The sequence below is a fragment of the Chiloscyllium plagiosum genome, chromosome 48, assembly GCF_004010195.1.
Source record: "Chiloscyllium plagiosum isolate BGI_BamShark_2017 chromosome 48, ASM401019v2, whole genome shotgun sequence".
NCBI lineage: Eukaryota > Metazoa > Chordata > Chondrichthyes > Orectolobiformes > Hemiscylliidae > Chiloscyllium > Chiloscyllium plagiosum.
Window position 1 is genome coordinate 568,725 of NC_057757.1, and position 25,954 is coordinate 594,678.

A 25,954-nucleotide genomic window follows, 5' to 3' on the forward strand; every position below is an offset into this window, starting at 1 on the left:
GGAGAAATACTCATTTAGTATCTCATTCCATCATCTGCAGAGACCTTATTGATCTTGGAGGGACTCTGTTCTGTCCCTAATTACTCTTTTCCCCTTAATGTATTTGTAGAATCTCTTTGCATTTTCCTTAAGAAAATCATTTGTCAAAGAAATCTCATGTCCCCTTTTTGCCCTCCTGACTCCCCTCAAGTATTTTCCTCCTGCCATGTACTCCTTGAGGGATTCACTCAATCCAACTGTCTATACTTGACATATGTCTTCTTCTGTTTCCTGAACAGAGCCTCAATTTCTCTAGATATCCAGCATTCCTTCCACCTTCCAGCCTTGCCCTTCACCCTAACAGGAACGTACTGTCTCTGAACTCTCGTTACCTCATTTCTGAAGGCATCCTACTTTCCACCTGTCCCTTTACTTGTGAACAACCTCCCCCAATCAACTTTTGAAAGATCTTTCCTAATGCTGTCAAAATTGGCCTTACTCCAAATTAGAATTTTAACTTTTAGATGAAGTGTATCCTTATTATTTTAAAACTAATAGAATTATGGTCACTGGCCCTAAAGTGCTCCCCCACTGACACCTCAGTCACCTGCCGTGCCTTATTTCCCAAAAGTAGGTCAAGTTTTCTCCTTCTCGAGTAGGTACATCCACATACTGAATCAGAAAATTTTCTTGTACACTCATCCAAACCCTTAACACTATGGCAGCCCCAGTCTATGTTTGGAAAGTTAAAATCCCCGAACATAACCACCCTATTATTTTTACAGATAGCTGAGACTTCCTTAGAAATTTGCTTCTCAATTTCCCTCTGACTATTGGGGGGCCTGTAATACAATCCCAATAAGGTGATCGTCCCTTTCTTATTTCTCACTCTGCCCACATAATTTCACTGGACGTGCTCCCAGGAATATCCTCTCTGAGTACAGCCGTAATGTAATCTCTAACCAAAATGTAACCTCTTGCCCTCCTTTCTATCTTTCCTATGGCATCTATACCCTGGAACATTAAGCAGTGGAGAGAGAGATAGAGTTAATGCTTCGCATCCAATGCTCTTGGAATTTGTAACATTAGCTTTGTTTCTCTCTCCTGATCCTGCTCGACCTGCTGAATATCTCCAGCACTTTCTGTTGCTGTTTTATTGGCTATAAAATTTGTTGGGACAGCACTGAGGAGATGAAAGACATTGTAGAAATGTAAGCCTTTATAAAATTGTGGAAAATTGATGACTGATTGATTTATGTAGCGGAACAGAGTTGTTCCTGTAGTTTTATACAAATTAGGAGCAGGTAGGCCATTTGGTCCCTCAAACCTGCTGTGTGTTTTGGTGCGATCAAGGCTAATCTGGTAACTTCACACACCCCTGAAATGTACACTCCCTTGCTTTTCAAGAAACTTTCCACTTATGCTTTATAAAGAGACTGAGACTGCTTTCACAGCCTTTAGAGTCATAGAGATGTGTAGCAGGGAAACAAACCTTTCATTCCAACTTGTCCATACCGACCAGGTATCCTAAATTAATCTAGTCCCATTTGGCCCATATCTCCCAAACCTTTCCTATTCATATACCCATCCAGATGTCTTTTAAATGTTGCAATTGTACCAGCCTCCACCACTTCCCCTGGCAGCTCATTCCATACACGTACCACCCTCTGCGTGAAAAAGTTACCCCCGAGGTCCTTTTAAATCTTTCCCCTCTCACCTTAAACCTATGCTGTCTAGTTTTGGACTCCCTTACCCTGGGAAAAAGACCTTGACTGATTACCCTATCCCTTATGATTTTATAAGCCTTTGTAATTTCACCCCTCGGCCTCCGACGTTCCAGGGAAAACAGCTCCAGCCTATTCAGCCTCTCCCTGTAGCTCAAACCCTCCAACCCTGGCAACATCCTTGTAAATCTTTTCTGAACCCTTTCAAGTTTCCCCATATCCTTCCTATAGCGGGGAGAGCAGAATTGAACTTTTGAGAAAGAGCATTCCTAAGACACCTCCTTATTTTAAAAATGTGACCTCTGGTTCTCGATTATTTGTGCAGTAAAGAGCTTGTAGCATTACACCGTGGTATATTGTACTGAACCCTGCACAGAATAAGATGCCTAATTTCCTCATTGACTTCATGGAGTGAGTTGATATTAATGAAATGGGTAAAATTTTAATATTGGGCCAGCATATTGTGTGACACAGTGGTTAGCACTGCAGCCTCACAGTGCTGGGGATCTAGCTTCAATTCTAGCGGTGTGGAGTTTGCACATTCTACCCATGTCAGCCTGGGTTTACTCTGGGTGTTCAGGCTTCCTCTCTCAGTACAAAGATGTGCAAGTTAGGGTGTATTTGCCATGGGAAATTACCATATAGTGCCCAGAATTATGCAGGTGAGTTAGCCATGGAAAAAACACGGATAGGATGGGGCTGGAGGGTCAGTCTGGGTGGCTTGCTCTTCAGAGGGCCAGTGTGGACCTGATGGGTCGAATGGCCTGCTTCCGCATTGTAGGGATTCTTAAAAAGCAATCTCAAAATGCTTTACAGCCAATGATGTGCTTTAGTATTTTTTGCCCTTGTAAGGTAGGAGACACAGCAGTGACACTGTACATAGCAAGCTGTCAGAAACAGCAACCAAAACAGAGGTTGCTGGGAAAGCTCAGCAGGTCTGGCAGTACCTGTGAAGAGAAATCAGAATTAACTTTTCGGGTCTGGTGACCCTTTCTCAGACACAGCAGTGGTTCTCAGGAACAGCAATGTGCTGACCAGGTAATCTGTTTCTGCTGATGTTTGTCAAGGGATCAGTGTTGGACCAGGATATTAGCAACAACTGCTCTAGGATCATTTCTTATGAGTTCTTTACAGCTTGTAACAGCTTGTAACTTTAGCAAGAAATCTCAATTGCAGAGTAATCCTCATTGGAGTTAGCATGAATTCTCAGCACTGTTTAATACTTCTTTCAAACAAAAAGAGTAGCAAATGGGTAGACCAATAGAGAGACTAACCCCACTGAAGTCAGATTTATCTACATGTTACTTAATATGCAGTGATCAAAATTTGCAGCACAATACTGGAATTGCAAAGTCTTAAAAAAGAGAATCAGATTAGTTTTTGTCATACTGGGTATGCCACACATTTTGCTTAAAGACACGTGTCTATTGGTAGATTGCCCAGAATTGATATTTCAAATGGATGATGTTTATTTTGCCCCTTCAAAGGGACATTCAAAGGCTGCCCCTTTGAAGAAGCAGTTCACCCAGTGCCCTGCCTTTGCCCCTACAAATGTTTCCTTTTCAAATAATGATTTAGTTCCCTTTTGATGACTTTTAATTGAATCTGTTTCCACCATGCTCTTGGACAGTGCCTTCCAGATCCTAAATTCTTATGAGGAGGAAACATTTTCCTCAACTCGCTACTGCTTTCACTGCGTTGGATTTGTGCTGTGTGGTTCTTGATATCTCCACCACGAGCAACTGGTTCCAACCACTGACTCTGTCCAGATCATTTCTGACTTCGAACACCTTGATCAAATTCTCCCTTGGTTTTCTCTTTGAGGAGGACAATCCCAACTTGTGGAATCTTACTTTATGACTAATTGGATATAACATCTAATACAGGAATGTCCTTATCGAAGTACTTGAATCCGGTGTTATGGAGCACTTGTGAGGGAGAGGTAATTAATGACAGTGTCTTGTAAACATTTTATTGGCTGGTTTGAGTCAGTTTGGCAGATTGGTTTCTTGATTAGAGTGGTGCTGGAAACATACAGCAGGTCAGGCAGCATCCGAGGAGCAGGAAAATCGACGTTTCGGGCAAAAGCCCTTCATCTGGAATAGAGGCAGGATGCCTGCAGAGTGGAGAGATAAATGAGGGTGGGGGTGGGTTGTTGGGGGGGAGCGTGGACCTGACCAGGTAGTCACAGAGTTTCTCAAACATCAAAAACAGAATTCATACTCTCAACAAACAGTATTTCAACGCCATCTCAAACATCAAAAACTCCGTGACCACCCTCCCATCCTGGCACCTTCCCCTGCCTCTGCAGGAATTGCAAAACCTGCGCCCACACCTCCATCCAAGGCCTTAAAGGAGCCTTCCACATCCATCAAAGTTTCACCTGCACTTCCACACGTCTTTTACTGTATCCGTTGCTCCCGATGCAATCGCCTCTACATTGGGGAGACTGGACACCTCCTAGCAGAGCGCTTCAGGCAACATCTCCAGGACACCCATACCAATCAACCCCACCGCCCTGTGGCCCAACATTTCAACTCCCCCTCCCACTCTGCCGAGGACATGCAGGTTCTGGGCCTCCTCCATCACCACTCCCTCACAACCCAATGCCTGGAGGAAGAACGCCTCATCTTCCGCCTCGGAACACTTCAACCCCAGGGCATCAATGTGGGCTTTACCAGTTTCCTCATTTCCGCCCCCCCCCCCCCCACCTTACCCCAGTTCCAACCTTCCAGCTCAGCATCGTACCCATGACCTGTCCTACCTGCCTATCTCCCTTCCCACCTATCCGCTCCGACCTATCACCTCCATCCCCACCCCCACGCACCTATTGTACTCTATGCTACTTTCTCCCCACCCCCACCCCTCTCTCATTTATCTCTCCACTCTGCAGGCTCTCTGCCTCTATTCCTGATGATGGGCTTTTGCCTGAAACGATTTTCCTGTTCCTCGGATGCTGCCTGACCTGCTGTACCTTTCCAGCACCACTCTAATCTAGGCTCTGAGTTTCAGCATCTGTAGTCCTTGTTTTTAACTTCCAGATTGGTTTCTTGCTGACTTTGGCATGAATAATGTGAAAGAGGAGATGGAGAGCAACACAGCTACATCTTGTGTGTTTATACACCTTCACTGGACGGGTGTTGTCATAGAGTCATAGATTGTCAGATAAATAATTGACACTGAGCCACATAGATTAGGTAGGATGGGGCACAGAGATTGTGGGTTCTCTAATGCTGAAGGTGGTGGTTATGGAGATGGCAGGCTGTGGGGTGGGATGGTACAGGCTGAGCGGTGACTTTACTGAGGTTTATAAAATCATGAGGGGCATGGATAGGGTAAACAGTCTCTTCCCTAGGGTGGGGGAGTCCAGAACTAGAGGGCATAGGTTTAGGGTGAGAAGAGAAATATATAAAAGAGACCTAAGGGGCAACTTTTTCGCACAGAGGGTGGTACGTGTATGGAATGGGCTGCCAGAGGAAGTGGTGGAGGCTGGTACAATTCCAGCATTTAAAAGGCATCTGGATGGGTATATGAATAGGAAGGGTTTGAAGGGATATGGGCTGGATGCTGGCACGTGGGACTAGATTAGGTTAGGATATCTGGTCAACATGGACGGGTTGGACCGAAGGGTCTGTTTCTGTGCTGTACATCTCTCTGACTCTGAATAACATGCAGAGTCGCCTGACAGCCGCAGCTGAACTCATGAAGCAGTTAGAGGGTGAAAACTGATCTGAGCTTTACTTTGTCCTTTTCTCAGGTCAGGATAAAGTGTAGCTTTCTCTACTTGAATGCAGCTGATTTTAATCCAAGTTATCAGAATGGTGTGGGTGAAATTCCTATGTTTAGTGGGTTCTGCAGGCAGGTTAGGAACGTGAATGTATCCTGTATTGGTCTTGTTTCGGCTGCAGCATGCAGTCAATGCTGCTTACGTTGGAGTGAGGTACCAGAGGGATCTTTTAGAATTGTGACATGAAGTGGGAGAGTATAAAATCTATACTAAAATCCACAATTTCTCACCTCCAGGTGGCTATGAAGTATGTGAGATAACGCCCAAGGACGGAAGCACCAGCAGCAGATTGACCTCACACATCCCATCCCATTGTCCTCCAAACAAGAGTGACCATCCCTCCGCAGGGAGATGGAGTTCCAAGGTAGGAGTGAGAAGCCTCCATCGATTGAGGGCTGGTTCCGGGAACACAAGGGATACAGTGCTTCAAATTCAGCGGAGGGGAGGGTGCAGAAGGATGGCAGCCCCTCCTCAGCCAATCTCAGCACCTGCAACAACCTGTCGAGAAAGAGGAAAGCGGTCTTTGAAGTGCTGTCGGAAAAGGCCGTGAGCGACTGGGGGTTGGCATCCGACTGGGAAGTGGCAGGGTGCAGTGTTCCCTTTCAGAAGACCATGGACTCTAGGGTTAGTTCCAATCAGTCAGACAGGAAGTGTACCTTCTCCAACAATGGCGCAGCTTGTGGTCTGTTTGCTGCGGCTGGAGCTGCAGACCAACAAGGGACCCTGCTGAGCAGGTGCAGGGCTACACCAGCCACTAAATCCTGCAGAGGCCTGAAGCGGCGGCGGTTTCGGAAAAGGTGGAAGTTGATGCAGGCCTTCCAGATGCTCCTGTATCGCCGGATTTCCCCGCTGACATTCCACTGGAGGGTATGGAACCTGTTCAGGAAGAGACGTGCATCTCGTCTTCATGGAGCCAAGCACAGCCTATCCACTGCTCAGCAGTCAGTGAACGAGCCATCAGAGAATGCTCAGGAGTGGGAATCACATGCAAAGTGCCTGGAGGCAGGTGAGATGTTCAGACCCAGGGTGGCTCCTGACTTTGTGCCGGAAATGATGTGCTCAGAGAGTCACCGGGCCCCCCGTTCACTGGAAGGCAGCAGCAACAACATGTGGTTGAAGTCTGGTAGCAGAAGCCCCACCATGAGGTTGCAGGGTCTGTCCTCTGGCAATTGTCAATCCTGGCCCAAGGACTTCCGGCTCCCAAACCAAGGGAGCGCCTCGGAGAACGCCAGCAGCTCGATGACATTGTCAGTACCACCCGCCTCGTTCAGGGGCAGTGCTTCGGCTGACCTTTCAGAGAAGCCAAAGGAGGGTTTAGGCACGTTGGCACAGAGCAACAGCCACACGGTTTCCAGAGCTGGCCTGCCACTGGCTGGCATTGACCATGGAGAAAACGCTCACCAAGGCACGAGGTTGCTCGGAAAGCTGTTCCTGGACCGAGATCATCCCTTGTATTCCCGGTACGTGGCCCGGTCCAAGGAAGCCCTTCACATTTGTCGAGATGAGGCTGCTGGAGACACTTTGAGTCATGGCTCGATTAACCTCGGTGCTCAGGAGCAAGCGCGAGGACATCTATCCAGCCGGACAAAGCCAGAGGAGGCTGACCTCTCTGTTGGCCAGACACCGTTTGGTGGCGTTGGAGGTAACTGCGGGTTTGGCAAAGTTGTTTAAACCTCTCGAATCGTGCGGTGGGGACGTGTGCGCTGTACTGAACAGGAGGTACAAACACTAAGCTTGACTTGCTGCCCATGAATTTGTGTCTGAAATTGGAGGGTTTATGTAGAACTTGCAGCACAGAAATGGGCCATTCAGCTCAACTGCTCTGTGCTAGTCTGGCTAAGTTTGTTCCCACTCCTGCTTATCTCATCAATTAACAAATCTTTAGATTCCTTTCTCCCTCACATGCTTATCCAATTTCCTTTCAATGTGAAATCAAACTGAGAGCTGTGGGTGCTGGAAATCTGAAACAAATTGCTGGAGAGACTGATGTAGGTCTGGCAGCATCTGTGGTGAGAGAAAGCAGAATTAATGATAGTTAACAAAGAAAGGGTCACTGGATTTGAAATGTTAACTCTGCTTCTCTCTGATTCTCCACAGGCGCTGCCAGACCTGCTGAGTTTGTCCAGCAATTTCTGTTTTCATTTCCTTAAATGTATTTATGCCATAGGGGTGGCATGGTGGCTCAGTGGTTAGCACGGCTGCCTCACAGCGCTAGGGACCTGAATTCAATCCCCACCTCAGGCGACTGTCTGTGTGGAGTTTGTACATTCTCCCCGTGTCTGCGTGGGTTTCCTCCAGGTGCTTCGGTTTCTTCCCACTGTCCAAAAATGTCCAGGTTAGGGTGGATTGGCCATGGGAAATTGCCCATAGTGTCCAGGTGGATTGACCATGGGAAATGCACGGTTACAGGGATAGGGTAGGGGAGTGGGTCTGGCTGGGGTGATTTTTGGAGGGTTGGTGTGGAATTGATTGGCCAAATGGTCTGCTTCCACACTGTAAACCAATTAATAAAACAATAAATATCCTCAAGTACTTCATTCCGTGGAAAAGATACAGTGCAGATGGAGATCATTCAGTTCATCAGCTGCTTTCTTTCCCTGCCTGCAAACTTTTTCTTTTCAAATAATTATTCCAATTCCTTTTACCAATGGAATCTCTGTCCGTCACACTGTTAGGCTCTGTACTGCATCCTTCCCTAGAATAGTTTGGGATGGATCACAAATCCTGCTACCCTCATGTTGCTGCTGGGCCCTTTGTCTTTCACCTAAAATCTGTGTCCTTCTGATCGGGGTCAGTTTCTCCCGATTGAATCTGTCCAGCCCCTCCCTGTTGAATCTGCCCATACCCATCATGATTTTGAACAGCTCAATCAAATCACCCCTGCACTCTCTCAGCTGAAGAGTGCCAGATTGTAACCTCGTAACTGAGTGTCCTTGTCCCTGCAATGCTTCATGTGAATCTTCTGTGTACCCTGTCACCCAAGGTACACAAAAGTACACACCACCCAGAAAAAGATGCGTACTCCAAACTGCTGCACAAGTGTTTCATAAAGATCCTCAGTAACTTGTGCCCCATCCCTACATTCACAAAATGCCTTATTAACCACTTTCTGAACCTGTCCTGCTACCTTCACTAGAGCCCGACCATCACATTTATTACGTTCCTGGTATTCATAGTCCTCAGTGCCATCTGATCAAAGCTCCGATTATTTTTACCATTCACAATCTCAAAACATTTAAAGCGCTCACAATCTGCACTAGTCAGCGAAGTCACTGTCCTTTGTAAGCAGCAGTCAGGGTGTATTTGTGTGTGCTGGATATTTTGGAATTGGAGTCAGTGGGAAACTATAGCTTTGCAGTTGAATGTTTGATTATGTTCTCCACCTGGTTGTGACGAAGATGGTGCTGCTTTTCTCTCCCCGGTTGGCACAAAGGTGGGTGCTGGTCAAGCTGAGATCTCCATTCCTGCCACCAAGAACCTGGGAGAAAGTGAGGTCTGCAGATGCTGGAGATCAGAGCTGAAAATGTGTTGCTGGAAAAGCGCAGCAGGTCAGGCAGCATCCAAGGAGCAGGAGAATCTATGTTTCGGGCATGAGCCCTTCCTGAAGAAGGATGCTGCCTGAACTGCTGCGCTTTTCCAGCAACACATTTTCAACCAAGAACCTGGGGCCATTCAAGCTGCTCCTGGGCAGAGAAATGACAGGGTGAAGACCCCCTGATGAAACAGGTCTCACACATGGAGGGAGCTGTAATAACAGAAAAGCAGACAGTTGGGAACTGAGGCTGAATGAGAGGAGGATGATGTGGGGTGGGGTAAGGGAGGGGGGGAACTGCAGAGCATGTCATGTGAATGAGAGAAAAGTGATGAGGGAGGGTGTTAGAGGAGGGGTTGTGGATGAGGAGAGCGATGGAGGAAGGAGGTCTAGAGGGGAGGGGACAATGGGGAAAGGGAGTTTATGGATCGGGGGGGTCATTGGTGGGATGGTGGGCGATAGAGGTTTGGTGGTGGTGAGGAAGCTGTTGTTTGTGACAGGGGCAGGATTGGAATGGTTGACTGAGTGGTGACCTGAAAATAGTGATGGAGATGGACAGAGCTCATTCAAGGCTGTGTGCACGTAAGTAACAACGAGCCGGAGGCAGTGAGGGTATGACAAATGGGAATGTTTGAAATCAGTCAGCGAGGCCGTGTCAAAGTGATAATATCACTGGACAGGAATCCAGAGGCCCAGGATGCAATGGACATACGTGAAAACAGTGACACTTCAATTGTAGTCTTGATTGTTGGTGGACAATTAACTCGCTGGAGATGAAGTTTCCACAAATTGGGATTGTATTATAAACCTTCCCCCAATAGTCAGCGTAAAATTGAGAAACAAATTTGTAAGGAGATCTCGGTTATCTGTAGGAATAATAGGGTAGTTATGGTAGGGGATTTTAACTTCTCAAACATAGACTGGAACACCATGGTGTTAAGGGTTTAGATGGAGAGGAATTTGTTCCGTGTGTCCAAGGAAATGTTCTGATTCAGTGTGTACCTACTAGAGAAGGTGCAAAACTTGACCTACTCTTGGGAAATAAGACAGGGCAAGTGACTGAGGTGTCATGGGGGAGCACTTTGGGGCCAGCGACCATAATCCTATTGGTTTTAAAATAGTGATGGAAAAGGATAGACCGGATCTAAAAGTTGAAGTTCTAAACTGGAGGAAGGCCAATTTTGATGGTATTAGGCAAGAACTTTCAAAAGTTCATTGGGGACGGATGTTCACAGGTAAAGGGACGTCTGGAAAATGGGAAACCCTCAAAAATGAGATAACGAGAGTCCAGATTTATCCCCCTTTATGCATTTCAATACATCCATATTACAGAGACTTCCTCCTCTGTAATATGGACATTTTCCAAGATGTCACCATCTATTTCCCTACATTTAAGCTGACTATTGGGGGAGGGTCTATAATACAATCCCAATTTGTGGAAACTTCATCTCCAGCGAGTTAATTGTCCACCAACAATCAAGTGTTTACTGTGGACATAGAAGATATAGAAAATGGGAAAATAGATGGTGACATCTTGCAAAATGTCCAGATTGCAGAGGAGGAAGTGCTGGATATCTTGAAATGCATGAAAGTGAATAAATCCCCAGAACCTGATCAGGTGTACCCTAGAACACTGTGGGAAGTTAGGGAAGTGATTGCTGGGAATCTTACTGAGAAATTTGTATCATCGATAGTCACAGGTGAGGTGCCTGAAGACTGGAGGTTGGCTAATGTGGTGCCACTATTTAAGAAGGGCGGTAAGGAAAAGCCAGGGAACTATAGACTGGTGAGCCTGACGTTAGGTAAGGGGGGTGGGCAAGTTGTTGGAAGGAATCCTGAGGGACAGGATTTACATGCATTTAGAAAGGCAAGGACTAATTAGAGATAGTCAACATGGCTTTGTGCCATGTCTCACAAACTTAATTGAGTTTTTTGAAGAAGTAGCAATGAGGATTGATGAGGGCAGTGCAGTGGACGTGATTTATATTAGCTTCAGTAAGATGATTGACAAGGTTCCTTATGGTAGATGGTTAGCAAGATTAGATAGATCTCACGGAATACAGGGAGAACTAACCATTTGGATGCAGAACTGGCTTGAAGGTAGAAGACAGAGGATGGTGGTGGAGGGTTGTTTTTCAGACTGGAGGCCTGTGACCAGTGGAGTGCCACAAGGATCGGTGCTGGGTTTTCTTCGTTTATATAAATGATTTGGATGTGAACATAGGAGATATAGCTTGTTAGTTTGCAGATGACACCAAAATTGGAGGTGACAGTGAAGAAGGTTACCTCCGAGTACCATGGGATCTTGGTCAGATAGAATTTAAGTTAGATATGTGCGAGGTGCTGCATTTTGGAAAGGTAAATCAGAGCAGGACTTATACACTTTATGGTAAGGTCCTAGAGAGTGTTGCTGAACAAAGAGACCTTGGAGTGCAGGTTTATAGCTCCTTTAAAATATAGTTGCAGATAGATAGGGTAGTGAAGAAGGTAGGAGAAAGTGAGGACTGCAGATGCTGGAGATCAGAGCTTAAAAATGTGTTGCTGGAAAAGCGCAGCAGGTCAGGCAGCATCAAAGGAACAGGAGAATCGACGTTTCGGGCATAAGCCCTTTAGGTAGTGAAGAAGGTGTTTGGTATGCTTTCACTACCAAAGGCAGATGCTGGAGAGTCAGAGTTGATAAAATGTGGCTCTGGTCAGGCAGAATCTGAGGAGCAAGAGAGGTATTACCCTTCATCAGGACTGATCCTGCTTAGGCTTGAACCGCATATCAGCAAGAGAAGTGAGTTTCAGTTCTGACACCAAGGCCACATTTGACTGTGTGTGGTATTAAGGTGCCTCTGGTGGTGATGTGAATTGGGATGGGGAGTGGGAAGCTCTCTTCTGGCAGCACACTTACTAGTAAGATGGTAATAATGAATGTTGGGAGGTCATTCATCTCCGTGCAGGGCATCACTGTAGGAGTTTTATCATCATGTTAAAGAGAAGGATGTTTGTTGGTCACATCAGAATGTTGGACATCATTCATGATTCCTCTGAAGTGTAGCAGTCCTTGTCCAAATGCAACAAGATTTAGATGGCATCCAGTTTTGAACTAATAACTGGAAAGGAACCTTTATGGGACGCCAATGACTTTTTCAATGCGAGAGAGAATTCAAGCATTGCCCCATGACTTTCAGTGATGTACCATCGCTGAATTTCCCACCACTGTCAGTAGACTGTGATGACTACTGTATAAATACTGTGGTTACAAAAGCAGCTCAGAGACTGGGAATTCTTAAACGAGTTACTCACCTCTTGACCCGTTGACAAGGATCGAGACAAGAGTGCGATGGAATACTCCCCACTTGCCTGGATAAGTGCAGCTCCAACAACACTCAAGCTTGAAAACAAGACAAAGCAGCCCACTAGATGGAGTGCCAATCAAATGCATTCCACCATCACCAGTCACAGCAGGGTCATCTATCTCCAAGGTGCAGCAACTCACCAAGACATCTCCAACAGCATACACATGACCTCTGCCACCCAGAGAGAAAGGACAACTGGGGAGGAGCACCACCCCCTGCAAGTTCCATTCAGAGTTACTCCCCATTCCAACTTGGAAATATATCACTGCTCTTTCAATGTTGCTGGGCCAAACTCCCTGGCTGAGGACACTGAGAGTGTTCCTACAGCACATGGACTGTAGCGGTTCAAGAAGGCAGCTCACCCCCACCTTCTCAAGGAGCAACTAGGGACGGGCAAGAAATGATGACCCAACCAACAGTGCCCACATCCCATGAGTGAATAAAATAAACAATCTTGACAGAGTTCACAGGGGAAGGGGTATAGAAGAATGAAGGAGTACAGAGGGGTGTTTTTATAGCAATGTTCCTCTGAATTGTCCTGCTGTAATGTGGGTGCTGATTGCATGCATGGAGGAAGTGATGGTTTGTAGTCAGAGGCTGGGGTATATAAGAGAGGGTTGGGCATTGTACTTAACAAAGATGTCCACTGTGCAGAGTGTGGACTGATTCAGGATAAAGCTTACCTGTTCAGTATAGATCAGTACTGTTCCATTCAGAGCAGAGATTTCACTACCCTTTGGCTCACTGTGTTCTTGAAATGACTGCCCCTTTATTACAAATGTCTTTTCTCTACATACAAATACACTGTGGAAGTGGTAAATGACACAAGAACACAGGAATTAGGAGCCATTCAGCCTGATCCACCTTTCATTAGATCATGGTTGATCTGATAGTGATCTCAATTTCATTTTTCTATCGGACCTGAATAACCCTCTGACCAGCTGATTATACTCAATCCCCAACATCCCCTGCTCTCTGGGGTAGAGATTTCCACAGAAGAACAATCATCCAAGGGAAAGCAAGAATCTCCTCATCTCAGCTTTAAAAGGGAGACCCTGAACCTTGGAAGTGGAGCTTCTTGGTTCCCTGTTTTCACTAAGCATGCCCCTGCCAATGCCCTCAGCACCACCAGCATTTTAACTGTCTTTCAGCAGGTCACTTCTCATTCTTCGAAACTTAAACAAAATGGGTAGAGGCTCAACCTGATCAACCTTTGCTTGTAAGATCACCCTTTGACCCAGGGGTCATTTGAGTAAACCTCTGAACTGCTGCGAATGCAATTATGTCCTTTTTTAGGTGTAAGAAAATTGGATATAATACTCCAGATGTGGTCTCATTGCCTACTTTTATTTCCTATTCCCCTCTCAATAAAGGCAGCATTCCATTTGCTTTGCCAATCACTTACTGCACCTCCATACCAATTCTTTATGATTTGTACACCAAGACATTCAGATGATTGTGTACCGTAGAATTCTGCAGTTTCTCTCCATTCAGACAATATTCTTCTATTCTTCCTACCACCATGACTTACTCCACCTTCCCATGTCATGCCTCTCCCTCACAATTTGCTTAAAGTCCTCAATAGCGTCTTAGACTTGCCAGGATGTGGAGGTGCCAGTGTTGGACTGGGCTGGACAAAGTCAGAGGCTGTGGTGTCATGTGACTTCTGACCTTAAACTTGCCAGAACAGTGGTCCCATGTATAGATGAAATCCATTCCAATAGTACAGTTCAGGTTTTTCTGATACTGGTGACAGTGTCACATCAGCCTCCCAAACCAATCCCTGATCCACAGATTCACCTGCCTTCGTCTAATTTAGCCCATACCAGTTTGCTTGTGCCTCAAGTATTAATCCAGAGATTATTACCTTTGTGGTCCTGCTTCTTAACTGAGCAATGGGTACTGTTTATACTCTGAGCAGAACCTGTTTTGCAGGGCTTTCTGTGATGCTGCACCTGCATGGAGCTGCTGGTGCCTGCCCTTGCCACTGTGAGCTCCTCTCCGTTCCAAACCCTAGGCCTGAGCAGACACTGTCCCCTTCTGGCCTCCCGCTGTCCATTTCCTGTTTGGGTCAGTGTCTCATGTGGGCAACCCTTTCTTCTTGTGTGGTTGTAAACCTGTCTGCTGACTCTCTAGCTCAGCTCCCAGCTACAGTAACGATGCTTTGTTGAAGGCAGCTACTTTCAGCTGATTGTCAGTAACCTGCCAACGCTCAGCACTGTCCTGCCTGTGTAACGGAAAATTTGAAATTTCAATGTCTAACCCTGACTTTTAATCTGAACTTAAATTGAAAAACATGATGTGGAGGTGTCGGTGTTGGCCTGGGGTGGACAAGGTCAGAAGTCACACGTCACCAGGTTATAATCCAACAGGTTAATTTGAAGTCCCAACCCTTTGGAGTGTAGTGCCTTCGAGGTGGAGTCCCTTCACCTGACAAAGGGACTACACTTCAAAAGCTTATGATTTCAGATAAACCCGTTGGACTGTCACCTGGTGTCATGTGACTTCTAAATTGAGAAAAACACCTTACAGAACTGTTAATGTGACCAAATGATGAGTTTCCATCTTTTTAGAGTCGTAGAGCTGTACAGCAGGGAAACAGACCCTTCAGTCCAACTCATCTATTCTGGCCAGATATCTTAAAATAATCTCATCTCGTTTATCAGCACTTGGCCCATATCCCGCTAAATCCTTCCTATTCATAGACCCATCCAGATCCCTTTTAAATGTTGTCATTGTACCAGCCTCCATCACTTAATCTGGCAGCTCATTCCATACACGTACCACCCTCTGTGTGAAAAGTTTGCCCCTTAGGTCCCCTCTAAATCTTTTCCCTTTCACCTTAAACCTATGCCGTCTAGTTTTGGACTCCCCACCCCTCTCCATGTCCCTCATAATTTTATAAACCTCTATAAAGTCACCCTTCAGCCTCTGGACTTAGTGGTTCTGTATCTGCGTCTCCTACCTGAGACGGTCTATTTCACAAAGGATCTTTACAAACTGTGGGAATTTTTGCTCTTTGTGGCTGGCTGTATTTAAGCTCCTGTTTTGGAATTAAAATCACATCATCAATGTGTTTAACCTATTGCATTCTCTAGTTTGGCCATGGTTTGTTTCACCACAGCTGATCTTGCTTGTTCTGACCTTTGGAATAATGTTGCAGATATGCTGGGAGTAAACGGTCACCCCCTGAGTGACCCGGATGAAATGCTCCCCTCAGACGGTGGCGCTGAATGCCAGCGGGTGGTCAGAGAGGATGATGGCATCGTCATCAGTCATGTGTGCAGCATTGGCTCACAGATGGTGGAGCAGCTGTTTGGCAGCGAGGACGACAGCAGGGAGGGCAGCTCAGCGAGTCTCAGCAAGCACAAGTGTGAGTCTGATAGCCAAGCAGGTGGTACCGGAGAATCAGAGACTGATGGAGCTGCCATAGGGCAGCAGTGCAAGACCAGTGACCGAGCCAGTGTGAACCATGTGTCGGCAATGAGCAATGAACACATAGCTTGCATTCACGGTAAGGAACCCATTCTCGGTTGGTCAGAGAATGTGACTCTCGCTGTAGCTTGGCCACCCCACAATCTGTTAACATTGGTGGCCGCTCCTTGGGGAATTCAGGATTTGGGAATATTTGTTCTTTTTGGGATTCCCCTGCTCAGAGGATTGGGTTGGTGGGAAAGACTTGGAGAGGGGCACAGGGTCATGACTTCTGTCTTCAATCCCCACCCCACAGGGTGTGTGTTTTAGAAACCAGCCTTGCTGACCAAGAGGGTTTTACTCTTTGGTCACGGTCGGTGCTGATGTGGGTTAATGTGGGCCTCAAGTCAGAGTTCCTTTCTCCAGGGTTTATCCAGCTGATGGTAAGACTGGGCTTGATCTATACTTGGTGCTTCATTGCTTGTACATACTCACTGTGTTCAGTTGTCCTTGGAAGCCCCAGGAGAGAGGGAGGTGAAGCCACAGGCCTCAATGTTTTGTGAGTGGAGCTTCGAGGTGCATTGATGGTGACCTTCCTTTCCAGGGCTTCTAGATGAGTATATCCAAACCTATGGCAGCTTGATACCCCTGAACACTGATGATGTGATTGAGAAGCTCCAGGCTGTTTTTGAAGAAGATTTCTCAACCCCACACAGGTATACTTGAGACATTAATTTTACCACCTTGGAGGTAGACTAATATCAGGTGACTTGAAGGGAACTTTGGGTTAAATGACAGAATGGTGGTTTATTGAGTTGGCTTTGTTATCCCCCATCACATTTTCTTTGGGCACTCCACCCTTTACCTTTGCATTCGTTCACCACATGGCTCCCTGTTCCTCTGCTGTTTTGTCCCCCTCTCTCCTCTTTAAGCATCCCTTTTCAGAGCACTGGCTCATTGCTGATTGATTTATTGTTGTCACATGTGCCAAGATACAGTGAAAAGTGTTATGTGTACTTTACAGGCAGATCACACCATACAAACTGCAGTACAGTGTTACAGCTGCACACAAGGTGCTGAGACAGAGATCAGCATTAACATTTGACAGGTCCATTCAAAAGTGATAACAGCTGGGAAGGAGCTGTTCTTGAATCTATTTATAATATATTCAAACCTTTGTATCTTCTGCCGACAGAAGAGGGGTGCAAGAGAGTATAACTGGGATGGGAAGAGTCTTTGATTTCCCGAGACAGTGGGAAGTATAGATGAAGTCAATGGATGGAATGTTCCTCACGGGTTAAAAAGTGGGACCAAAAATGGTAATTTCACTTAATCACAATTTCTTGCAGGGTAACACACTGGACACAGATGGATCAGGGGAAATGATGAGTTTGATTCCCTGTCGGTTAAGTTAGATGCTCTCAGGCAGGGAATACAGTTTTCCATGAGTTAGAGTCATGAAGATGTACAGCATGGAAGCAGACCCTTCGGTCCAGCTCATCCATGCCAACCAGATATCACAACCCAACCTAGCCCCACCTGCCAGCACCCGGCCCATATCCCTCCAAACCCTTCCTATTCATATACCCATCCTGATGCCTTTTAAATGTTGTAATTGTACCAGCCTCCACCACTTCCTCTGGCAGCTCATTCCATACACGTACCACCCTCTGTGTGAAAATGTTGCCGCTTAGGTCTCTTTTATATCTTTCCCTGCTCACCCTAAACCTATGCCCTCTAGTTCTGGACTCCCCACCTCAGGGAAAAGACCTTGTCTATTTAGCCTGTCCATGCCCCTCATGATTTTATAAACCTCTATAAAGTCATCCCTCAGCCTAATCAACCTCTCCCTGTAGCTCAAACCCTCCAACCCTGGCAACATCCTTGTAAATCTTTTCTGAACCCTTTCAAGTTTGACAACATCCTTCCGATACGAAGAACACCAGAACTGCACGTAATATTGCAAAAGTGACCTAACCAATGTCCTGTACAGCCGCAACATTATCTTCCAACTCCTGTACTCAATACTCTGACCAATAAAGGAAAGCATACCAAACGCCTTCTTCACTATCCTACCTACCTATGACTCCACTTTCAAGGTGCTACGAACCTGCACTCCAAGGTCTCTTTGTTCAGCAACACTCCCCAGGACCTTACCATTAAGTGTATAAGTCCTGCTAAGATTTGCTTTCCCAAAATGCAGCACCTCAAATTTATCTAAATTAAACTCCATCTCCCATTCCTCAGCCCATTGGCCCATCTGGTCCAGATCCTGTTGTAATCTGAGGGAACCTTCTTCGTTGTCCACTGCACCTGCAATTTGGTGTCATGTACCTCTTATGCTCACATCCAAATCATTTATATAAATAAATATAAATAGTGGACCCAGCACTGGTCCTTGTGATACTCCACTGGTCACAGGCCTCCAGTCTGAAAATCCCTCCACCATCACTCTCTGTCTTCTACCTTCAAGCCAGTTCTGTATCCAAATGGCTAGTACTTCCTGTATTCCATGAGATCGAACCTTGCTAACCAGTCTCCCATGGGGAACCTTGTCCAACACCTTACTAAAGTCAATATAGATCATATCTAGTGCTCTGCCCTCATCAATCCTCTTTGTTACTTTTTCAAAAAGCTCAATCAAGTTTGTGAGACATGATTTCCCACGCACAAAGCCAAGTTGACTATCCCTAATTATTACTCTCACTTCCAAATACATGTACATCCTGTCCCTTTGGATTCCCTCCAACAACTTGCCCACCACCGACGTCAGGCTCACTGGTCTATAGTTCCCTGGCTTGTCTTTACCGCCCTTCTTAAACAGTGGCACCACCTTTGCCAACCTCCAGTCTTCTGGCACCTCACCTGTGACTATCGATGATACAAATATCTTAGCAAGGTTCCCAGCAATCACTTCCCTAGTTTCCCACAGAATTATAGGATACAACTGATTAGGTCCTGAGGATTTGTCCACTTTTATGCGTTTCAGGACATCCAGCACTTCCTCTTCTGTAATATGAACAACTTGCAAGATGTCACCATCTATTTCCCTACAGTCTATATCTTTCATGTTCTTTCCCACAGTAAACACTGATGCAAAATAGTCGTTTAGTATCTCCCCCATTTCGTGGCTTTCCACGCAAAGGCCGCCTTGCTGATCTTTAAGGGGCCCTATTCTCTCCCTAGTTACCCTTTTGTCCTTATTATATTTGTAAAAACCCTTTGGATTCTCCGTAATTCTATTTGCCAAAGCTATCTCTTGCCTAATACTGTCAAAATTGACCTTCCTCCAATTTAGAACTTCAACTTTTAGATCCTTTACATCCTTTTCCACCACTATTTTAAAGCTAATAGAATTATGGTCGCTGGCCCCAAAGTGCTCCCCCACTGACACCTCAGTCCCCGGCCCTGCCTTGTTTCCCAAGAGTGGGTCAAGTTGTGCATCTTCTCTAGTAGGTACATCCACATACTGAATCAGAAAGTTGTCTTGTACGCACTGAACAAATTCCTCTCCATCTAAAGCCTTAACACTATGGCAGTCCCAGTCTATCTTTGGAAAGTTAAAATCCCCTCCCATAACCACCCTAATATTCTTACAGATAACTGAGATTTGCGCACAAATTTGTTTCTCAATTTCCCTCTGACTATTAGGGGGTCTATAATACAATCCCAATAAGGTGATCATCCCTTTCTTATTTCTCAGTTCCAGCGAAATAACTTCCCTAGATGTATTTCCAGGAATATCCTCCCTCAGTACAGTTGTAATGCTATTACTTAGCAAAAACTGCACTCCCCCTCCTCTCTTGCCTCCCTCACTGTCCTTCCTGTAGCATTTGTATCCTGGAGCATTAAGCTGCCAGTCTTGTCCATCCCTTGTCAGGCACTGGTCTGTTGTCTTAAGACTGGGGATGTGCTCGTGAATAGATTGGCAGGACCTTTGTAAATGTAGATGACAGGCCTGGACTCTATGGTGACTTGATGTGCATGAAAGTTGGGCTGCTGGGGTTGGGAGGTGGGTGGGGAGGTGTGTGTGTGTGTGTGTGTGTGTGTGTGTTAGAGATTGCCAAGAGTCTAAGCTTTTGAGTTTTGACTGTGATTTCTCCTGGTTTTGCGCACAGAAAGAACCTGATTCAGCACGTGATGCAGTCATACCACCGAATGATGGGAAATAATGCTGTTCGAAACTTTCGAGTCACATACAAGAGGCACGTGCTCACCATGGATGACCTGTCCACCTTGTATGGCCAGAACTGGCTGAACGACCAGGTTATATTTCTTCAGCTGATTATTTAGATTCGGTGGGCTCTGACTGTGCATGTATTAATACCAGTACAAGGTGGTATTGTGATATTGAAAACTTTTAAAGCCTTATGCCAGTTTAAATTTAAATAATGCAATGGGTGGCTCAGTGGCTAGCGCTGCAGCTTCACTGCGCCAGGGACCTGGGTTTGATTCCAGCCTCGGGAAACTGTCTGTGTGGAGTTTGCATGTTCTCCCCACATCTGCTTGGGTTTCCTCCGGGTGCTCTGGTCTCCCCCTCCAGCCCAGAGATGTGCAGGTTAGAGTGGATGGGCAACACTAAATTGTTCCATTGTGTCCAGGGTTGTGCAGGCTAGGTGGGTTAGGCATGGGAAATGCAGGGTTACTGGGATAGGGTAGGGGTGGGCTGCACTTCGGAGGGTCGGTGTGGACTCGATGGACCAAAGGGTCTGCTTCCACTCTGTATGGATTCAGTCATTCTAAAACCTGGCCTAGATAGTCACATGTAATGACGGTCATGAAACTACAGGGTTATTGTAAGAAGAAAACATTTATTTCACAAATGTCAGGGAAGGCAGGATGGAAGCTGTAGAATTGAAGGCCGGGAGCATCAGCAAAGTAATATGAGGCAATGCCCTGGAGAGATTTGAAAGGCAAGAACTTTGGAGATGAGTCATTGAAGAATCAGGGAGGTTTCCCACCGTGTTTTGGGATAATTTGAAAGCAGAAGGTTAAAGCAAGGAGGTTTGGCTAGGAGACGGCTAACAGCCAGGCTTCTGAGTGATGTGACCATTTTGATGGCGGAGTTAGAAGCCAAGGTCAGCAGAGTTGCGGGCATGGAAGAAAGCGGGTTGGGAATACAAATTAGGCTTTGGGGATTGGGCACTACAACAATAGTCCTTAACTCCTGAAGAAGTGTGAATTAAAGCCAGCAGCAGCAGGTAAACTACTGGTGAGCTGCCTTATGATATTGGCAAGGTGATCATTTAACTCTGGCTATTGGAAGCAATTCTAAAATATGGGAAAGGCCTTTGATGAATAAAAGAGGGGGAGGGATGGATAAAGTATCTAGGTCAAACAGGAATTAATGTTTTGCTTGCCAATGTTGTTTAGAGGGTGGGGATTGTGGTGGTAGGGTCACACTAAAATCACAAAAGCTCATTCTATAGTCTTACCTCATACAGGAACAGGTGCCTCTCTTGATCTGTGGCAGAACCTGATTTGAGGTGCTTTGTCCCCATCTAAGCAAACAATGGGAAAAAACAATTAGCTTTGGATATAGGAACCGTGAAGAAGATTACACTGGGATTTTCTTTCAGAGGGAGGAGGAAGAGAGTGAATGGATTTTTAAAAATTCATTCATGGGAAGTGGATGTTGCTGGCTACGCCAGCATTTGTTGCCTAACCCTAGGTGACTTGGAGGTGATGGTGGTGAGCTGCCAGTTTGAACTGTTGCAGTTTGTGTGATCTGGGGACACCCTTACTGTTGTTAGGGAGCAAATTCCAGGATTTTGGCCCAGTGACACTGAAAGACCATAATCTGTTTCTATGTCAGGATGGTGAGTGGCTTGGTGGGGAACTTATGGGGGTGGTGTTCCCGTATAGGTATTCCTATAGCAGCTATATACTCCTTTCAGGTAGTCGGTCACAGGCTTGGTGGGTCCTTTTCAGGGTGCTTGGTAAGTTGCTGACGTACATCTAGTAGATAATGCATATTGCTGCTACTGTCCCATCAGTGACGAAGGGGTGAATGTTGGTGGGCTGCTTTGTCCGGAATGGTGTCAAGCTTCTTCAGTGTTATCAGAACTGCACTCATCCAGACAAATGGCAAGTATTCCCTCACACTCCTGACTTTGTCTTGTTGATGATGGACAGGCTTTGAGGAGTCTGGAGATGAATTACTTGCTGCAGGATTCCTCCACTTTGACCTACTCCTGCAGCAACTGTATTAATAAGGCTAGTCCATTCAGTTTCTGGGCAGTGGTAACCCCTAGGGTGTTGATCAGGAAATGTTATAAAGTAATTTCTGGGGTAGTTCTTGGTGTTAGAGATGTGAGATTAAGTACTCTTCCTTGTTCTGCAGGTTATGAACATGTATGGAGACCTTGTTATGGACACAGTGCCTGATAAGGTGAGACAGTTCACTCAGTAATCCAAGCTATCAGGACTGGGGTGGGAGAGGTAGTGTGTGTAAACTTTAAACACTGACTACAGTAATATTTTGAATAAAGATAGAAAATGTTGGCAACATACTAAAGTTCCTGCTCTTTACTTTGAAAATCCTGAAGGGAGAGAGAATGGAAGAGGCAGTTGAGGGAAAATTCAGGTTAGTGGATCCGGCTTGCAGAGCACAACCATAGGACTGCAGATTCCTGTTTCCCATTGCTGTGCCCATTCCCAGATAATTCATAATAAAAAGATCTACTTTTACAACCAGTTGAAAGGTTGTGGAGATTTGCAGCATGGAAACAGGCCCGTTGGCCCAATTTACCCTGGCTATCCAATTGTCACAATTTAAACAAGTCCTATTTGCCTGCGTTTGGCCCATATCCCTTCATACCTATCGCATCCATGTACCTGCCCAAATGTTTCTTAAATGACAAAATTGTATTCGTTTTCACCACTACTTCTGGCAGCCTGTTCCAGACATTCACCACCTTCTGTGTGAAAAAAATGCCTCTCTGGACCTTTTTGTATCTGTCCCCTCTCATCTTAAACCTACCCTCTCAAGTTTTAGACTCCCTTACAGTAGGGAAGAGCTGTTAACTCTATATCAGGTGTTCAGTCTGTATGAGGTGAAAGGGTTTGGAATGAGAGCCAAAATTAAAACTTTGTTGGCCATCTTTGCCTCTTGGAATTGCAATGTTATGATCTTCTAATTCCATTTTTTTGCCAATCACCATCTTCAATCTGTGTCTCTGCTTAATGACTGTCCAGCCATGAAAACAGTTTGTCCTTGTCTTATCTATCAAAGCCCCTCCTAGTCTTCCTTTTGAGCTTTGCTGTTTGAAGGAGAACAGCCCCATATTTTCCAGTCCCTCCTTCCTGGAACTGGGCTGGGAAAGCTCAGGTCAGATAGCATCAGTGGAAAGTTCCTGGTTAACATTTCAAGTCTATGATCTTCTGGTAAATCTCCCTTGCTCCCTTATTCTGAAGCTAAATATCTTGCTGGAAAGGTCTGTTAGGGAAGAATAAAGATTTGTTGGAATGAGAAGTGAAAGACAAGATTTATTTGGCTTGCATGCTCTACATGAGAGAGGCTGGGTTGGGGTGAGCTGTTGTAGACTGTGGTGAGTGATTGAGTTGGGACAGTGGGTGTGATATTGCAGGGAGACCAGTCCCAAGTGAAGCTGTGTTTAAGAATTTTGCATCTGTTTTCTGTACTCAGGTTCACTTCTTCAACAGCTTTTTCTATGACAAGCTGAGAACCAAGGGATATGATGGCGTGAAGAGGTGGACTAAAAATGTAAGATTTCCCACCTAACATGAGCTTTAGGTACGGCATGGATTGAAAACTGAGCAAAGCTCCATGTGACCTGTCCCTGAACTGCCAAGCCCACTGCATACAAGGCTAGCTGTGGAATGAAGCAAGTTTATAAGCCATTGCAATATTTGGATGGAATATTTTGATTTTGCTTAAACCTCCAAAAGAGTTCCCGTTATGCAAATATGAAATCTTCTTTCATTTCATTAGTGCTAAGGGGGAGATGATGAGATAGCCACTGGATAATAATCCAGAGGCCTGGACAAATGCACTGGGGGCATGACTTTACATTCCACCATTGCAGTTGGTGGAATTTAAATTCAGACCAGTGGTGAGCAGGGATCCATCACTGATTGCTGTAAAAACTTGTCTGGTTCACGAAATGTCTTTTAGGGAAGAACATCTGCCATACTAGCAAACAATTAAAGATGGGCAGTGAATGCTGGTTTTGTTAATGACATCCAAATTCTGGGGAAGAAAGAAAGAAAATAAAAGCTTTGTGGCTGTTTTTCCCACTCTGAAGGGGAGAGTTTGGAAATCAGTAATCCATTTCTAAATCCACTTTGTTACACTATTTATTATATTTTCTTCTTGTAGGTTGACATTTTTAACAAAGATCTGCTCTTGATCCCCATTCACCTGGAGGTCCACTGGTCACTGATCTCCGTTGATGTACGTGAGAAGACAATAACATACTTCGACTCCCAGCGAACCCTAAACAGGAGGTGCCCCAAGGTACAGGGACAAGGAACTGGTTCCTACCATCCAGCTCTGCGAACCTCCGAACTCACTCTTACTGCCTCGTGTGTGGCAAAGTACAATTGATGGCTTTATTTTCCCCGATATCTACATGGGAAGCTAAAAAGGATCAAAAGACAAACCCCTACACACGAATGCATGCAAACACACAAGAACTATATCCCCGTTTTACAGGGACAGACCTGTCCCCACCAGTGTTGTACCCAGTGTTATACAGGAACAGACCAGACCCCACCAGTACTGTACCCCAGAGTTATACAGTGACAGACCTGTCCCCACCAGTACTGTACCCCAGTGTTATACAGGAACAGACCTGTCCCCACCGATACTGTACCCCCAGTTTTATACAGGGACAGACCTGTCCACACCAGTACTGTACCCCCAGTTTTATACAGGGACAGACCTGTCCACACCAGTACTGTACCCCAGTGTTATACAGTGACAGACCTGTCCACACCAGTACCGTACCCCAGTGTTATACAGTGACAGACCTGTCCTCACCAGTACTGTACCCCAGTGTTACACAGTGACAGTCCTGTCCCCACCAGTACCGTACCCCAGTGTTATAGAGGAACAGACCAGACCCCACCAGTACTGTACCCCAGTGTTATACAGTGACAGATCTGTCCCCACCAGTACTGTACCCCAGTGTTATACAGTGACAGGCCTGTCCCCACCAGTACTGTACCCTAGTGTTATACACTGACAGACTTGTCCCCACCAGTACTGTACCCCAGTGTTACACAGTGACAGACCTGTCCCCACCAGTACTGTACCCCAGAGTTATACAGTGACAGACCTGTCCCCACCAGTACTGTACCCCAGTGATATACAGGGACTGGCCTGTCCCCACCAGTACTGCACCCCAGTGTTATACAGTGACAGGCCTGTCCCCACCAGTACCATACCCCAGTGTTATACAGTGACAGACCTGTCCCCACCAGTACTGTACCCCAGAGTTATACAGGGACTGGCCTGTCCCCACCACTACTGTACCTCAGTGTTATACAGGAACAGGCCTGTCCCTACCAGTACTGTACCCCAGTGTTATACAGGAACAGACGTGTCCCCACCAGTACTGTACCACAGTGTTATACAGTGACAGACCTGTCCCCACCATGACTGTACCTCAGTGTCATACAGGGACTGGTCTGTCCCCACCAGTACTGTACCCCAGTGTTATACAGTGACAGACCTGTCCCCAACAGTCCTGTACCCCTGTGTTATACAGTGACAGACCTGTCCCCACCATGACTGTATCCCAGTGTTATACAGGAACAGACCTGTCCCCACCAGTACTGTACCCCAGTGTTATACAGGGACTGGCCTGTCCCCACCAGTACTGTACCCCAGTGTTATACAGGGACTGGCCTGTCCCCACCAGTACTGCACCCCAGTGTTATACAGTGACAGACCTGTCCCCACCAGTACCGTACCCCAGTGTTATACAGGAACAGACCTGTCCCCACCAGTACTGTACCCCAGTGTTATACAGGGACTGGCCTGTCCCCACCAGTACTGTACCCCAGTGTTATACAGGGACTGGCCTGTCCCCACCAGTACTGCACCCCAGTGTTATACAGGGACTGGCCTGTCCCCACCAGTACTGCACCCCAGTGTTATACAGTGACAGACCTGTCCCCACCAGTACCGTACCCCAGTGTTATACAG

The 25,954-nt window shown here is 46.0% G+C and overlaps 1 protein-coding gene across 1 annotated transcript in view; it reads left to right on the plus strand.

Annotated features, from left to right (window-relative positions):
- The first annotated feature begins 5,726 nt into the window (after nucleotides 1-5,726).
- LOC122544283 overlaps nucleotides 5,727-25,954 on the plus strand; it is a 37,882-nt gene continuing 17,654 nt past the window's right edge. The window contains exons 1-7 of the mRNA XM_043683360.1: nucleotides 5,727-7,132; nucleotides 15,530-15,880; nucleotides 16,385-16,496; nucleotides 19,899-20,046; nucleotides 22,124-22,171; nucleotides 23,429-23,506; nucleotides 24,122-24,259. Coding sequence (XP_043539295.1) covers nucleotides 5,842-7,132; nucleotides 15,530-15,880; nucleotides 16,385-16,496; nucleotides 19,899-20,046; nucleotides 22,124-22,171; nucleotides 23,429-23,506; nucleotides 24,122-24,259 — 2,166 coding nt within the window. The 5' untranslated portion in view covers nucleotides 5,727-5,841. The remainder of the gene's footprint in view (nucleotides 7,133-15,529; nucleotides 15,881-16,384; nucleotides 16,497-19,898; nucleotides 20,047-22,123; nucleotides 22,172-23,428; nucleotides 23,507-24,121; nucleotides 24,260-25,954) is intronic.